General features: G+C 41.4%; 1 protein-coding gene across 1 annotated transcript in view; it reads right to left on the bottom strand.

Moving 5' to 3' along the window:
- Positions 1–17,936, bottom strand: part of GLIS1 (GLIS family zinc finger 1) — a 146,938-nt gene that overhangs the window by 16,857 nt on the left and 112,145 nt on the right. Inside the window, exons 5-7 of the mRNA XM_073563633.1 lie at positions 10,515–10,625; positions 6,117–6,201; positions 1,057–1,198 (exon numbers count right to left, since the gene is read on the bottom strand). Of these exons, the coding sequence (XP_073419734.1) occupies positions 1,057–1,198; positions 6,117–6,201; positions 10,515–10,625 (338 nt within the window). The remainder of the gene's footprint in view (positions 1–1,056; positions 1,199–6,116; positions 6,202–10,514; positions 10,626–17,936) is intronic.

The following is a 17,936-nucleotide window of genomic DNA, read 5'->3' as shown; positions in this document are numbered from 1 at the left end:
TATTTTGCGTTGGTTAGTGTGACCCCGGCCATAAAAAAAAAACACTGAGGAGGCTCGGACTAATTTTCTCGTACAAGAAAATCATTGACTTCTGAATGAATCCCCTGTCCTGTAGATAAGGAATAACTTTCTATTTTAGAAAGAATCCTTTAAATTATCAGTATATAATAAATAAATATTAAAAGGCTATTAGACTGAATCCACGTGTTGCGAAAATCGTGCAATTTCTTTCTGTAGGTGTCTGCACCAAAATATGGAATAGCAATTTACTCTGATTATTGCATTTTTTCTGCATTTTCTTTAATTAATTTTTCCCTTTATTTAATTCTTTTTTGGTCATATTTGATGCAGCGGTTTTTGCAATTGCTTTTATTGCATTTGATTTTCAGACTTCCCATAGAAAGCAGCAGAGAAAAAATGCATCATAAAAAACACAAGTTCAACAACGTTTTTAAACGCACAGTGGTCATAAATTTTCACAAAATCACATCAACTTTGATTTTTACTATTAAACGCAGTAGATTTTTTGCATGAAAAAAAGCTGAAGTTACTGTACGCTATGTGGGAACATGGCTCATAAGGGTGAAACCTTCTGTGAAAATTCTGTTGTTCCTCTGCAACACAACAAACCTGCTGCAGATATTAAAATCTACAGCATGCTCCTATTTCCGCACAAGATTTTTCGTCTAAGGCCGGGGTCACACGAGTGCAATGCAAGAAACTCGCGCAAGTCTCTTGTCTCAATATCCGGCCCTGCCGCCAGCACTCGTGACCAGAGTGTGCGGCTGCATGTCTTTCTAGGCAGCTGAGCGCCCCAGTCCCGAGTGCCGGCGGCAGTGCCGGGTATTGAGGCGAGAGACTCGTGCAAGTTTATCGCATTGCACTCGCAAGTGTGACCCAAGCCTAAGAGGTGTTTTCATAGACGTATCCACTTGTATTGTACTGAAAACTGCCACAATTTTTGTCTGTGCTGAACTCATGCCACGATTTGTGACAATTCAGCCGTGTCTGAATGTAGCCTTAATATACATCCATATGTGATTCTGCAAACAGTACCTCTCTAGAGCGCTCTCGGCAACAGATAGCAGACAGTTAGTCGGTGAATCCAACGCAGGACATCGTGACGAAACTGTAGAGGCCGGAGACATTAAACCTGGACTTTCTATATTCTGGTTATTGGAGCACAGACTATATAACCCTGGAGTATAAACCAAGAAATAAAAGAAACTATCAATATAGAGTAATATGTAAAGATGCTCTGCTATGAAAGAATATTCTGAATTGGATCCTGAAGATCCCATGCCTTCTGACCGCTTTTATCATACTTAGCATTGCAAGCAAAGGTGTAGCATAAAGCTCCTGGGCCCCGATGCAAAATCTACAACAGGTGCCCCCAGCAGCAATGTGGCATATACACTGCTCAAAACAACTCTGGGAACACTTGCAGAACACAGTGTAACCATGTGACATTTTATCTGTAAGAATATCAATCTGTCCAGTTAGGAAGAATAAGTCATTGTGAATCATTGTCTCCTGCTTTGGTGCAATTGAGAGTGACAAAAGGAGCACTTGGGAAGCAACATCAAGACAACAGAAAAAAAAGGGAATGGGTTTAGGTGATGGCCACAAATAACTACCGTCTCCTTATCCTTCCTTCCTGATTCTCCTCTAGTTTTGCTATTTGCTCCTGTATTTGTAATTACTGGGGCCGTACATGCAGCCCATTTAGGTTGCACAGCAAGTCTAGCACCTCCAGGATGATACATCCATATGTGCTGTCAAAATAATACTGTATCTCCCAGAGCAGTCTTAAGAGCATGGAGCTGATACCATGACACAAACTGTTGAATGAGGAGAGCTAGACCAGTATGTAGAGAAGGGGATAAATGCAACAGCAGGATCAGTATCTACTGCCATGTGCAAGTAGGATCATTGCCACAGCACTACAAAATGACCTCCAGTGTGCTGCTGGTGTTCATGTTTCTGACCAAATAGTCAAAAATAGACTACCCGGGGTGGCATTGGGGCCCTATGGCCTTAGGAGAGATCTGTTCTCATAGCTCAGTGTGATAATGCTTGACTGGTCATGCCACGGATCAGCGGAAAACACCAGAATTGGCAGTTTTACCATTGATGCCGAGTTCTTTTCACAGTTCACACTGACCATGTGACGGACGTGAAAGTCTCAAACTGCCGTGGTGAATGTTATGCTTCCTGCAATATCATACAGCTTGACTCATTTGGCAGTGGGTCAGTGATAGTGTGGGGAGATGTCTCATTGGAGGGTCGCACAAATCACCATGTGATAGGCAATGGTGACCGAACTGCTGATAGATACTGAGATACATACTTCAGACTTTACGCTGGTGCAGTGTGCCCTGGTTTCGACCTGGTGTAGGACAGTGCCCAATCCTACTGCAACCTCCTACTCTGTGGCCTCCGTTCTAACACTCACGCACCACTGCAATCCTAAAGTCTGCTGTCCAACTCATCCACCTGTCCCCTCACTATTTCCCGGCATCTCCTGTCTGTCAATCCCTTCACTGGCTCCCCATTGCAAACGGACTCCAGTTCAAAACCCTAACCATGACATACAAAGCCATCCACAACCTTTGTCCTTCATACATCTGTGGCCTCATCTCCTGGTACTTACCTGCACAGAACGTCAGATCCTCGCTAGATCTCCTTACCTACCCCCTTCTTATCTCATGTTCCCACAATCACATACAAGTTTTCTCCTGTGCATCCCCTCTATTCTGGAACTCTACCCCAACATATCAGACTCGCCTACCATGGAAACCTTCAAATGGAACCAGAAGACCTATCTCTTCCGACAAACCTACAACCTGCAGTAACCCCCATCCTCTCTCCTCCTGTACCAGTCGGTGACTTGTATTGTTCATGATTACTGTACTTGTTATTAAGTATACCCCTTTTCATATGTAATGCTCCATGGAATAAATGGCGCTATAGCAATAACCTTATGCAGCCGGAGTGTTAATTCAATTACAGATTGACAAAGTCATTGATGCCACAGACTGTCCATCACATTGATCAAACCTGAATCCAATTGGTAACTTCTGAGACAATTCACATCACTGCATCTGATGCCACCAATTAGTGCTGCAGACTGTGCATAAGCTCATTGATGCCCTGTTGCAAGACTGGGAGGAAAATCCTTAGGACACCTTGCACCTTCTCATCAGGAGCATGCTCAGACGTTGTCGAGAGTCCATATAGGAACATTGGGGCCACATACATACTACTGAGTCACATAATCAGTTACTGTGATGAAATTCACGTAAATTTGATTTACTTTGATTTTGGGAGTCATGTTGAATGCAGCACTCAGTTGGTTGATGATTTTGCTTTCCACTGATTATCGATACATAATTTTGTTGATGAATTACACAATTTATATAAATAGACTCTTCTCAGAGGACAAGAGCATTGACTCCGGGGCCATCTGTTGCATTCATGATCGTACTTTCCACCCCAAAGCATTTAACAATGTGGACATTGCAAAAGTGCATAAGGATGTGGTCTATTATTGCCCATTCCATAGGGGGGAAGGGCACTGATGTTTAGGGAAAGCCTATAGTGGCTCACAGCGTTCACCTGGGCTGCCACCCCAGTGGAACTAGGAGCTCAATCTAGATTGCCTCTCTTCCTGGAGAAAAAACAGAAGTTTGCATGGGGAAGCAGAACCAGATGCCCCCTAGGGTGATTAGGAGGAAATTCATAAAGGAACCACACCCAGAAAAGTCCTTATAAGGGCAGTTTCACACGTCCAGATAATTCCGGTACCGGAGCTATCCGTGTCCGTGTGTCCGTGTGCATACATATGCCATCTGTGTGCTATCCGTATGTCCGTGTGGACCATCCGTGTGCTGTCCGTGTGTCCGTGTCCGTGTTTTTGAAAAAATATTTTCAATGTTAACCCTTTGACTTTTAAAAACGCACACGGATCGCATACGGACAGCATCCGTGTGCGGTACGTGTTTACATGGACCCATTGACTTGTATGGGTCCGTGTGATCCGTGCTGTTGCACAAAAACGGACTTGTCAGCGTGTTGTGCACACGGACACACGGTCCGTGAAAACACGCTGACATCTGCATAGACCCATTCATTCGAATGTGTCTACGTGTGTCAGTGTCTCCGGTACGTGAGAAAACTGTCACTACACGTACCGGAGACACTGACGTGTGAAACTGCCCTAAGGAGGACACACTGTGAAAAAAGTAACAAACTGAAAGTAATTAAAATAAATAATGTATTATAATGCTGACTGGACCTTCAGCCAAGAAATGTAAAAGTTCCTAATTCTAGCCAGTAGGCCAGGAAAAAAGGTGTATTCTTATAAGTGTGAAAACAATGGGCCATAGAAGGCAAATAGGGTCCCACACCCTGTGAGCTCAGGGTCACTTCTGTACTTTGGGCTCTCAAAACTTTTTGACAGTGAGGGTGATCAATGAGTGGAACAGGCTGCCACAAGAGGTGGTGAGTTCTCCTTCAATGGAAGTCTTCAAACAGAGGCTGGACAGACATCTGTCTGAGCTGATTTAGGGAATCCTGCATTGAGCAGGGGGTTGGACACAATAATCCTTGAGGTCCCTTCCAACTATAACATTACATGATTCTATGAAACAAATCAGCCCATGGTATCGATCCTGGTGGTCAGGGTCACCTGACCAGATGACTATCTGAGGCGCTCAGGGTACACCCCAAAGATTCTAGTGAGCATTGCTGTATCTGCTCTAACATCAACTGAAGCTATTCTTGATCTTTGCCTAAAGTCTGAGAAGTATTTATCAAGTATGTCTTTCAGGGTTTTTGCCTCTCATTAGTGCAAAGCAGAAGGGGGATCCTTTTTCCTTGTAGAGAGCACCAATCGGTGTAAGAAATCTTATAGACCATGCAGTGCTCCAGTGGGAATTTATATATGCCGGTATCCTTTTCACAGAGGAACAAAGACTCTAAGGCTGTGTGCACACGCTGCGGTTCCGCAGCTGTTTTTGCTGCAGTGTACAGTAGCATAATACCCTATGGAAAAAAAAAACGCAGTGTAGACGGTGCGGAATTTTCCACGTGGATTTGCTGCGGTTTCAAAACCGCAGAAAGAATTGACATGTCGATTCGTTCTGCGGATTCCACTGCGGTTTACCATCTCCTCCATTTTGGAGATGAAAAACCGCAGGGCAAAACCGCAGGCTAATCCGCAGGTAAAACCGCAGGTCTTTTGACCTGCAGATTTACCTGCGGATTTTACAAAATCCGCACGGCCAAATCCGCAGAGCATTCCGCAGCGTGTGCACATACCCTAATGCCACCGACTGCAAATAACAATCTTACTTCCAACAGGTGTCATCAATGTACCTGCTCCCCTACAGAGTTTAATTCCCGGGGGAGTATTTAATAGACTATAGATCTATTTATGCCACTTCATTGCTCTCCACAAGGAGAAACATTACCCCTTTGACAATTTAAATCAGATTTTTCAACTTGCATCTTTTAGTCTTCGAGATTCGATGTGTGATCTAAATGTTCCTTTTTTTTTTTTTTTTTTTTTTGAGCAGGCACGAGGATATTTGTGCGACTATTGCCTCTGTACCTCCCATTTGCAACCTGTGTATTTAGGCAATAGTTAGGCCACAGGTTGGAGACCACTGATGTAAACTATATATGAAAACTCCTACTCCAGAAGATGCTTTGGATATTGGTAAATATATGTAAGATTTCTGAAAGAGAAAAACATTCAAGAAAATAAATTCCCAAGTCAGCTCTTGGCCTGGTAACAAGTGTGACTTCTTAGAAATAAAATATGAAATACGTGATTTCAGCTATAACAATGACCCTTACCCCCAAGTAAAAACCTGCAGTCTACTGATTAGAGGCCAGAGACTTTACCGCTGACACCCGGATAATAAAGGGTTAACTGGCTTATTATTCCCAGGATAGCCTGGTATTTACCACTATGATTAATGGCCAGAAAATAAATGATTATCCATCTGTATGTAATTAACTGTTTGCAGGCTGCCACATGGTCAGTGACGGACGATGTTCTGGCACATGGCTTGTTCGGCATCTAACATACTGTTGGAATAGGATTATACCTGTCAGCATGTCACATGGTCTCGTGCCATTCATAATCTCATGTGTCAAGGCTTTTGTCCATTTTCCATCCAGTGTATGTTGCGCCTGTAACAAAAACATTTTGTAAATTATTAATCCACAAAAAGGAATAAAAAAAATGGAGTAGTCAGGCAGGTATGATGCCCTCCCATATCACATCTACGTTGCTGATTGTTTATAATTGTCATAGTTTAGTATGAAACAAGTCTCAAAACTCCATAACTTCAAAACATTTTTGGAGTTTTATATGTCAAACAAAATTGTATATTGGGAGTGAAAGCGTTTGTCTCATAGCCTGTTAATATACTCTGGTGAACGGAATCTGTCAACAGTTTTTTTCCACCTGATCTGTGAGCAGTAATATGTAGAAACAGAGACTCTGATTCCAGGGATGTGTCACTTACTAGGCTTCTTGTTGTAGTTTTGATAAAATCACACTTTTATCAGCAGGAGATTATCACTAGACCTCCATATTCATAATCTATGTGTAACCCCTCCCCCAATACTGTTTGGCTGCTTTCTGCCTATGCACACAGGAAGCTGCCAATCAGTGGTGCATGTGTGTGTGTGTGTGTGTGTGTGTTGGGGGGGGGTGGTATACAGAATTTACCATTCAGAGACCTGGTAGATTTTTATCAAAACTGCAGCAAGCAGCCCAGTAGGTGACACATCGTTGGAATCAGGTTCTCTGCCTCTACATCATGCTGCTCTCAGAGGGTGGGGGGGGGGTAACTAAGTCCTAATGAGAGATTCCCTTTAAAGTGGTAGTCCACTTCTAGAATAACCCCTTCTTGAACTAAATGTCTGGCCATGATAAAATAAAAAAAACTATACTCACCTCCCAAGCTGACACCGCTGGAACAACGACAGCATGGGAGATGAGTATAGTTTTTTTTTTAATTTTATAGTGGCCAAACAATTAGTTCAAGAAGCGGTTGTCTTAGGGCATATGACTTTCATATAAAGTGGTCTCCCTCTCTATTTTTTTTGTTGTGGCTGTGGGTGCCTCATAATGTGTAATGGTCATCATACTGTGTTTTTGCACTGTGGGAACTATCATACTATGTTGAGGTCACTGGAGGACTCATAATATGAGTGGATGAACTGTGCAGACCTCATTGTGTTGGGCGCATCATGTTCTGCATGGAGTACAGTTTGGGGCATAACACTTTGTGGGAATGGGGGAGTTTTGTGGTGGCCCCAGACTGCACGGTTGGTGGGTATGGTGAAAGAATTGACATTCTGCAGATTTAATTAAATCTGCAAGTCACAAATAAGGAACGTGTGCAGGAAATGTCAGGATTCTCATTAACTTTGCTGGCATCAGGAAAGCCTTCAGGTTTTGTGTCAATCTACACTGAAAAAAAAAAAGTAGCAAAAACACAATGTGTGCACACAGCCTTAAAGTTGTAAACGTGTTCTGTATAATTTTGCTACTTTGTGATCCCTGATATGAGAGAGTGAAGAAGTCAGATGTGCTTTGAAGAAAAGTTTGTGACATTGAATATTAAGTAAACCATTTAAATTAGGATCGAGCCCAAGATAAAGACCGCCGTACCCTTTAAGTCCTTAAATCACTGGATAATATGTTTTTAGAGCATAGCATTCTTTTTATAAAATGGCAAATCTAAGACCTAGCCAAACTCAACTCTTTCACCCTTAACTTTAAATCCCTGCTAAAACCTACAAATAAGTCAGCTTCAGAGTTTCTCTCTATTTGGATGTGGTCGGGCAATGCTTCAGCAGATGTTTTACATCTGGGCAGTTAATGCAAAAGGGAGAAGAATGACAAACAAAGTAAAATGAAAGAGTGATAGGAAAAATATGGATATCAGCAAGGAATTACCCGCAATATGTGTCAGCCCAGCTTCTGGAAATAGATGGTATTCAAGTGTACACAGATCTGAAGGCATCTGACTCTCGAGACAAAATTACAACTCCGAGCGTTATGTTCAGAGTTTTACTTTTATAACAGCGAAGAATCACAGACTGGAAACCACTTTTTATAAAGACTCATTAATGTAGTTGTAACTATGGCCTTTTGTCATATCTGGGTGACACTAGGCCATATAGGCAAGTCTCCTGACTTCATGGAATGGCCACTGTAAACCCAACTGGGATACTCCAATCCTATTCAACCTTTGGTTCCTCCCATGAGGTACAAATTTCTTTCCTGATTGGTTTAGAGGAGTAATTGATCTAGCCTTTACCTCCTCCTTAACAAGAAGCCAGTAGTTTTCTTCTCCACGGTCCTCTTTTGCTTCCCATGGCCATTAAAGTTTCCAGTCCCGTGCTTATTTTGGTCTTGTTCGCTTGTGCTTTGGATGTCAGGATACTGTTTCTTATGATATTGTTGCAATATAATGTTTTAATGCCACCAGTAGTATGGGGTCTGCAGAATTTGGGGAGTCACACAGTGGCTAGCATAATGCAAATTTTCTAAAAGGCAACCTGTCAGATTACAAGCAGGCTCCTTGGTTGCAAACAACTAGAGGGGACATTTACTTATTACCAATTAATTCATATGCCAATCTTAATCAAAGGAGTGTTGGCATAAAGCGTGCCAAATTTGTTAAAGGGTTTGTGTCTCAACAGAGTTGTCACATCTTGGGCAAAACCCCAAATCTACCCGAGCTATGAGCTGTCAGATATTTCCACTGTGATTTCCACCAATTTTTGGACTCAGTTAATGAAAACACATCAGGCTGTGGGCGGCCTGACTTCCTCCCATTATGCGCTGGTATAAAAATATGCTGACAGGTTCCCTTTAGGCTGTGTGCACATGATGCAGAATTCCTGCGGATCCACAGCGGATTTTGCCGCACAGAAACGCTGCGGATCCGCAGTGTGATTGCAGTGTGATTTACAGTAGCATGTAAATCAATGGAAAAAAAAACCGCTGTGCAGAAGCTGCGGATTTTTCCGCGCGGTTTTCCTGCGGTACAAAATCCGCAGCATGTCACTTCTTTTGTGCGGTTTTCCATCTCCCCAGTCTCCAAATCCGCAGGGGGAAAACCGCAGTGGAAAACCGCACAAAAACCGCAAGAAAACCGCATTAAACATGGAAGAAATCCGCAGGAAAAGTGCAGGTCATTTGACCTGCGGATTTCTTCAATTCTGCGCGGAAAAATCCGCAGGGAAAAAAAGTACGTGTGCACTCAGCCTAAGAGAGAACTGGGTAGAGGAAGAATTGTTTGTTCAGAGGATTCTTCTAACTTCTCTTTGTTGGGCTTGACTTCAACAACATGTCTATCACTATACTCAGATAAAGAGAACTCTATCAATCAATCCAGGTGGGGACAAGTCACTGCACAGACTTTTCATCCTCTACATGGCTCATTTTTCAAACTTCAGCATTTTAGAGAGTACAGCGCAGACAGACGGCTGTATTTCTCGGACGAGGATCACATCAAGATGCACGGACTGTCCCAGCACCGCTCCTAACCTGTGTGTATATTTCTATGCAGCTGTCAGGCTCAGGTCAGCAAAGGAGCAGGGCCAGTCCCAGAATTGCGATACGATCCTTGCACAATAAATATGGCCATTTGTCTGCCATTTAGACATCTTTTTTTATTTTTTTCATAAATAATAAAAACAGACCAAGTTTCATAAGTGTTTTTGATCAGAATTCCAGCAGAGTGTCAGCAGAGTTTGGTCCGAGTTTCATCAGCTATTTTCCAATGAGAAAAAAAAAAAGTTTCTCCGCTTTTCCAATCAACCAGTCCAGAAAAAAATGGACAGCACTTGGATGGCATCCGATTGCGGTCTGAATTTTTGTCATGTAGACTTGCATTGGCATTTTTAATCTGACACTTGGATCAATACTAGACAAGTCTGCGATTTTGTGGTGCTGACCACTTGGTCCGCCAAAAAAATGAGTTATGTGACGATAGAACTCGTACCTATCTGTGAAAATCACAGATAGTACACATATGTAAAAATCAGACTTCTGAATGATCCCTACAACATAGTTGTTTCTAATGAGAGAGCTTGTAGTTAATTTGTGCTGTCCATGATTTAAATAGCAGAAATCTTCTTACAGCTTCTCTTTAAATGTCTGTCTAAGGGAAAACCTTAAAAACACTCCATACGAAACAGTCCTTAGAGTGTGTTCACACCCGGCAGAATTGTTGCAATTTCTATATCTGTCCTATTTCTCCTAATGGAGTTTGTAGAAATCCCTGCACATATTGCTGAATTAGCAGCAGTGAGATGAAGGAGTTTTTCAGCTCAGAAATTTTAACAAGAAATTACCATTTTTGAGGATAGCTTAATAGTTTTGTGTATGGAAATTTATAACGTGAGTTCTGTAGTCCTCCTGACTGATGGTATATCATTGTATCGGCACTTTCCATACACTTTTCCTGTAGCTCTGGTACCTTATTGCGCAGCTGCTGCTCTTTTACGGTGTGCGCCTTCACGTGTTTCCGTAGTGAGCTTGGGTCTGTGTAGCGTTTACAGCAGCCGGGTATCTGACAGGCATACGGCTTCTGTGGACGGATATAGAAAAATAGTAGACATTTTATTTTTTCAATAAAAATGACTTGGCAAAATTATTCATAACTATATAAACAACAAAATAAAATAATAAGGTTAATTTGAGGGAATTTATGGTATTCAATATAAAAACCCTTTCCGAATATAGGATGCAGAACATCAGGAGCTGAGCCCGCACCGTACCCTGTGACTGCAGTGACCAGACCCGAGCTCCGATTGCTGCAATTTAACCATTTAAATACCGCTGGCATTAAATGGCTGGGTTGCCGATGCTGTATTGCACCATATAGAACAAGCAATGAAACGATCACAGGTTCTGTTTCCCTAAGGGAACTAACAAGTAACGTAGAAAAATATGTTTCAAATACTCCTTATCTCAACTTAAAAATGAATAAAAAAAAAACATATTTGGTATATTTGGCAGCATCTATAAAAATAAGATAAAAAAGTAAAATGAATTAACTTACACCATGAACACCGTAAAGACAAACAAATTAAAACAACAGATTTGCAGTATAGTAATAAAAAAATAAAATATACATAGCACAAAAGTGTATCAATAATTGAGGGAAGCCCTAGAAAGTGTGAGATTGGGGCTCTGCAGTCCAGTTGGGAATAGGTCGGATTTGTGCATGCCTGACCTCTGCTCCATTCATTGTCTGTGGGACTGGTGGAGAAAAAAAAAAGAGCGCTGCTCTTGACTTTCACTTGAGCCCCATTAACAACAAACGGAGAGGAGGCTGAGCATGCACACCTCCGCTCCATTCCTTATGGGGCTGCAGAGCCCCATTTCCAGGGCTCTAGATTGTGGGGAGGAGGTCCCAGAGGTTGAACCCACAGCGATCCACAAGTTATCCGCTCCCATGTGGATAGAGGATAACATGATTTTTTTTTAGGAATAACCCTTTAAGAGTAAAGATGTGATATGATATCCAAGTGTAAGACATTTACTACAGGTGTAGTGTATGTTATAGATACAACAAAGGTTATAAGGAATGTTTTACTTTACCTTTCTGCAGATACAATATATTACATTTCAGAGAAAGAAAAGAAAAAGATAGATTATGTCAGTAAAGTCAGAAAGTACAAGCCATATTAGCAGCATTCAATAAAGTGAAGCTCTGTCTATAATTTACATTGGTTTCAGAGTCAGTAAATAGAAAACTTAAATAACATTTTGCATATTCATTCATTTTCATATATATTTTTTCATATAGGGATGTATTTAATTTTGTTTTGAAAAGCTTCCCAGAACCGAATATATGTTGGGTAGTGATGAGCAATTTGTTTTGCATTGCCATGGTCTGACGTCCACTGTGGTCCTCTGTGACAAAGCACATTATGCCTTCATGTAAGGCCTAACAAACAAATATAGTTGCACTCTGTATCGCTATAGCATGTAAACATGAAATATGAATAGCATTACTGCTCTAGATAATAAGAAAAAATGGAGATACTTAGCACATAATTTGGCCAATTCATGTGGGCCCAGCAGCCAACAGCAAGGAGATCTCTTGTTGCTGGGAACCTATCCTAATGAGAATCCTCTCCACATCTACCCATGTAAATGCAGACTTCGGCCTAGGAGAGTATTCACATTGGATAGATTCCCAGCAACAGGAGATCGGTTTGTCATTGGCTGCTGGGCATGCATGAATTAGCCAAATTATGTGCTAAGTATCTCTTTTTTTTCTTATTATTTAGAGCAGTAATGCAATTCTAATTTCATATATTTCATGTTTACATGCTATAGCGCTACAGAGTGCTATCTTATCTGTTTGTTATGTATAGAGATGGCTAATCATAGTATGCACCAGTTTTCTGTTTGGAAGTGACAGTCAGTCTTTTGTTATTCATGTGAGGCCTAGTCATAGTCATAATCTTGATATTGCAGGGCCTAATAAACATTAGAGGCACCCAGGATGTTGGGCACAAACATGAAGACTGGCTGCCACAGAGGACTAGATTGGATGCTGGCGCAGGCATAACGATGCAGAATGCAGAGGCTGCAATCACATCAAAGGACTCAACCCGTATGGAACGCAATGTCCCTTGTACTACATAGGATGACAAGGGTAGTATGAAAAGAACATGATGTTTATGGACCTTAGTACAGATTTTATATTGAAGTTCTGAAGCTTCAAATGTTTTGACTAATTCCTGCTACATTGTTGATGTGGTCACATGTTCCTCATACTTGCCAACTGTCTCGGATTTTCTGGGATACCTGGGCAGAAATGGGGCAGACTTTACATAAAAATGGGCGTCGTGATGTTGACCTGGCAAGTGTTCCATGGTAGGGTGGGGTTGGGGATGGAACTTAAACATCCCCTTATATGTTGGCAAGTATGTATGTCCTTGTGTTAAAGAATCATCGCTGCAGAAGGAAGGAAAGACAATGGAGAACCAGGCAGAGAGGCAGAATATGAAATGCAAGGGATTGATGTGTATTGCTTTTTTTATTCTTTTAATCCACTCTGAGCCATTTTTAAGTGCATTTTTATTTACCAGGAAACCTTTTGGAGCATGACGCTAATGTTTAAAATGGTGAAAATTTGTCACTAGTAACGGGAAAGAGAACTCTTAGCCATGGGCATAACGATAATATGTGCAGGGGTTGCAATCGAACATAGATCCTGGAACCTATGGGGCTCTAACGGTGCCTTTGGCCGATATGAACAGACCATTACTATTAAATACTTGCAATAGGACCCTCATTCCTCTTGGTATTTATTATGATCTATGTGATTATTGTTATGCTGTAATGTCTATTGTCTGTACAAATCCCCTCTGAAATGTAAAGTGCTGCGGAATATGTCGGCGCTATAGAAATAAAATGTATTATTATTATTATTATTATTATTATTAATAGTTGTGGGTCCCGTTGGAGCTTTTGCACTCAAGTTACGCCACTTCTTATAGCAAAGATCCAAATAAGATGCCAATTGTAAAGGCCGCATGTCAAGGATCAAAATAAGGTCCCCATTATGGAGCCTCCAACAAAATCCCCACCAACCCCACAGAAGATGCTATTGTTCCATTCACCCGTTCATTGGTCCTTTCTATTTCCCTTCCCTACCTCATGTTTGCTTGCAGTGCTGTTCCTCTGGGGAGGAAAGTCCGGTATAGGTCCTCACCACTCTGTATTTTGGAGTGGAGACCAACTGGGGCTGGGCTCCTTCTCTCTAAGGGCCCCACAGTTGGTGCAGTGGCTGCCTCTGTGGTTTGCACTTACTTTGTTTCTCTGCTTCCCTCCATAACTGTTATCTGTTTTATTCTGCTGGATGTGTGGACAAGCAGCTATCACCAAGTTTTTTTCTTTCAGATGTTTATGTAAAAAGCTTTATCTAAAGTTTACATGAGGCTTTATTAAACCTTAATGCATTACTGTCAGTAAATATACATTGTTATACTCACTGGCACACAAGCCCACAATATTGCATTACACAAGATTATTTACCAGTGATCAGGGCCAGCGGTTATTAAGTCATAGATATCCCATTAAATATAGATCATTGTATGGTTTGGGGTTATTTTTTGCTTTGGCTCCAGCACCATATTCGGTAATGCTACAATTCCACGTTCCCAGTAATCCTTTTAGTCTAATTTATGGAATGAATAAATGTATAACATTTGATTACATTCACATTTTTATTGCTTTGTTTTCCGTACTTTGCATTTTGGGCAGCATGACATGACATGCTCTCATAGTATTCGCGATTAATATTCAGGCCAAGGAACTAAGTGGGTGTGTCGTGGGAACAAATTTTGGCTTAATTATGAGACTAATGTGACTAATAAATATGGTCTGTGTGGGCATAATACATATATGCAGGGGTGGACTGGGAGTGATCTGGGATGGGGAACTAAAGCTTATGAGACCCCAGCAGTCACTGTAGCCATGATACATTTGATTTTGATTAATAAAATGCAATTGAAGAGCACTTATTGGCATTTTCATTTTTTTTTTTTTTGCAGACTCTGCACTTAAAATTTAAAGGGAGTCTTTCACCCCCAAAACTCATTTTGAATTTAGCAGATAAAATAAGGGACATATACCGTAGGTTCTATAAAATTCATAGCTATAGTCTAGTTTCCCTTGGCTTTGTTGTCCAGAAAATGTTCTTTATCCAACATGCAAACAAGAATGGTCAATGCAGCTGTGCACCGTTCTGCACCTTCAATTGCTATGCCTCATTATCTCATTCTGTGTTGATTGACAGCGCTCACTTCCCCAGAGCGAGCGCTGTCTGAACTGAATTCTTTACCGTGTGTGCGCACACTGACAGTGTAGGAAAAAGCGCATGAGCGTATGTGCACATTGTCAGTGCAAAAGCTAGGCAGGTTGTACACCCTTCCCCCTCCCCGGTCTGCTGTGGACGCTCGCTACACTGATACACCCAGAAGTGAAGTCAGTGCGCAGCCTCTGAGAGAGAAGAGAGGGATGTAAGCATACACTCAGCTCATGTACTGACACGATGTGTGAGCATGCTCTTCTCCAATACTGCCAGTGTGTGTATGTGCAAAAGTGCACTGTCAATCAACAAAGGAAGGTAGAGAAGTCTCTTAATTGTGGGGGGCAGAATGTTAAAATAACAAAATGCAATTTAACATTTATCACTCCCAAATGTTAAAGTGCATTTTGGGAGTGACAAATCCCTTCAATAATGGCTTAAAGGAGTTGTTCACTGTTCGGACATCCCCTTCTTGATCCCCATGTTTCCCCCAGTAAAAAAACAACACCGATAGTTAGTTTCGGTGAGGGTACCGTACCACTGGAGTCTGCATTGGGTCTCTCCGGGGCTAATGTGACATTGTTATATCACATGATCAATGCAGTCAATCAGCGCTGACTTCACTCTCCCCTCCTTCGAACAAATCATACATCCTAAGGTCAGAGCTGTGGCTATTCTCTCACCTGTGGAAGCTAAGTTTGAGTTAACCCCCAGCTGTTTCTATAATTTTTTTTCTTTTTTGGCAATAGGTATCATCCATTGCCTTCTATGGGAACCAATATGGATATAATTCTGATGTTCCTTTATTGAACCACGCTATTTTTTACCTCTTGTCTGAGCTTGTCAGATTTTACTGCAGAGAGTTTTTTTTGGCTTTATTTGATAATGCATATGGAATCTATGTTTTCTGTAGTCTATTAATACCCAAAAAGACAAGACTGCCACTATCTACTGGTAGCTTATGGAATCTATATTTTCTGTGGTCTATTAATACCCAAAAAGACAAGACTTGCTACTATCTATTGGTTATACAAGAGGTTTCTCTATGTTTACATGTAGTAGCCTGTCTTTTATATATTGTACATTAATAGCCTGTGTATTATATTAAGCACTATCTTTCATCTCTTTTATTTGCTTATTGTTTTCCCACCTGTAGTTTATAAGGGTCATTTAGGGCGAGGCTGGGACAGCCGCTGCGGAGTGGGGGCGCCACATCGTATCTTTTAGGGTGCCAACCTCCACTGTCAGGAAGGGATAGCAGGCTAGTGTAGGGCTATCGTAGGTTATTATTGTATAGCGTTTGTTAATTGTGTTATTGCACTAAGGGGGTGTTTTTTACCTCAATTTATTAAAGTTTCATATTTTTAACCCCTTCCTGACATCCGACGTACTATCCCGTCCACGGTACCCGGACCCGGGGGGTCTAGTTTCCAAAATGGGGTCACTTGTAGGGGGTTTCCACTGTTTAGGCACATCAGGGACTCTCCAAACGTGACATGGCGTCCGATCTGAATTCCAGCCAATTTTGCATTGAAAAAGTCAAACGGCGCTCCTTCCATTCTGAGATCTGCCATGCGCCGAAACAGTCGTTCCCCCCCACAAATCAGGTATCAGCGTACTCAGGACAAATTGCACAATAACTTTTGCAGTCCAATTTCTCCTGTTACCCTTGGTAAATTAAAAAAAATTGAACCTGAAGTATTTTTTTTGTGAAAAAAAGTTAGATGTTCATTTTCTTTTAAATATTCAAAAAAATTCCTGTGACGCACCTAATGGGTTAATAAACTTCTTGAATGTGGTTTTGAGCACCTTAAGGGGTTCAGTTTTTAGAATGGTGTCACTTTTGGGTATTTTCTATCATATAGACCCCTCAAAGTGGCTTCAAAGTTTTTTGTGTGCCGTATCTCTGTGATTTAAGGGCATAAAAATTCAAAGTTGGAAAATTGCGAAATTTTCAAAATTTTTGCCAAATTTCCGTTTTTTTCACAAATAAACGCAAGTTATTTGAATGAAATTTTACCACTAACATGAAGTACAATATGTCACGAGAAAACAATGTCAGAATCACCGGGATCCATGGAAGCGTTCCAGAGTTATGACCTCATAAAGGTACAGTGGTCAGAATTGTAAAAATTGGCCCGGTCATGAACGTGCAAACCACCCTTGGGGGTGAAGGGGTTAAAGGGATTATATGATTGCACCATTCTCTCACCTCCCCAGATGTCGTAAGAGAGGAGAGTGATGCCATCACTGATAGGCTTCAGGGATCGCATGACATAACAATGTCATGCAAGCCCTAGGACAACCAGTACCGACACCATTGGAACAGTGCCGGCACTGGAGATGAGTACAGTATAGGTTATTATAGTGCTGGTAAACATATGGATTGAGAAGGGGTTGTCCAAATAGTGGACAACCCCTTTAAATTGATCAAGGAGCATGGACACTCTGCCATAGCCTAATGAATTGTCATCCCATGCATTCATGTAAGAAATTACAGTTTTGAGTTAGACATTGGAGACAGATGTATTATTACCCCCTAATGAATATGTAATCAAAAAAGACAGGTGGCTGGGGTGCCTTTGTGTGAATTATGTGCCTTTGGATGCAATCTATTGTCAACTGAAACCTCTGTATCCTTTAACCTGCTGATCAGTACACAAACTGTATACATAGTCAGGACTTATAGGCCAGGCAATGCCTCATGGAGTAAGAACATGCAAATTAACTCTACTTTAGGATTTAGAATGCAGGCTTCATAGTCCAATTTATTGAAGATAGATGGCAAAAGGAAACAACATCCATTTGCAAACAACTGTTTCAGGGTTGGAACCCTTCATCAGTATAGAGCAGGAAACTAGTTTGTTGCATGAATGACCTCTTAAGAAGGAATAAGGGGGTAATGGGGAACTGCTCGACACTGCGCAAGCATGGCATTTCAGAGCAGATTCCTGTGACGTTGGCGCACCCCAGAACATCAATCAGAGTTTGTGGCCTTCGACAATATGATGAGCCTGTGACTGAAAGAAAGTAACGCTCACCCTATGACTGAATGAGGAGGTACTACAT

The sequence above is a fragment of the Dendrobates tinctorius genome, unplaced genomic scaffold (assembly GCF_039654945.1).
Source record: "Dendrobates tinctorius isolate UK_male_01 unplaced genomic scaffold, ASM3965494v1 ptg000396l, whole genome shotgun sequence".
Lineage (NCBI taxonomy): Eukaryota > Metazoa > Chordata > Amphibia > Anura > Dendrobatidae > Dendrobates > Dendrobates tinctorius.
This window is presented reverse-complemented; position numbering and strand designations above follow the sequence as displayed.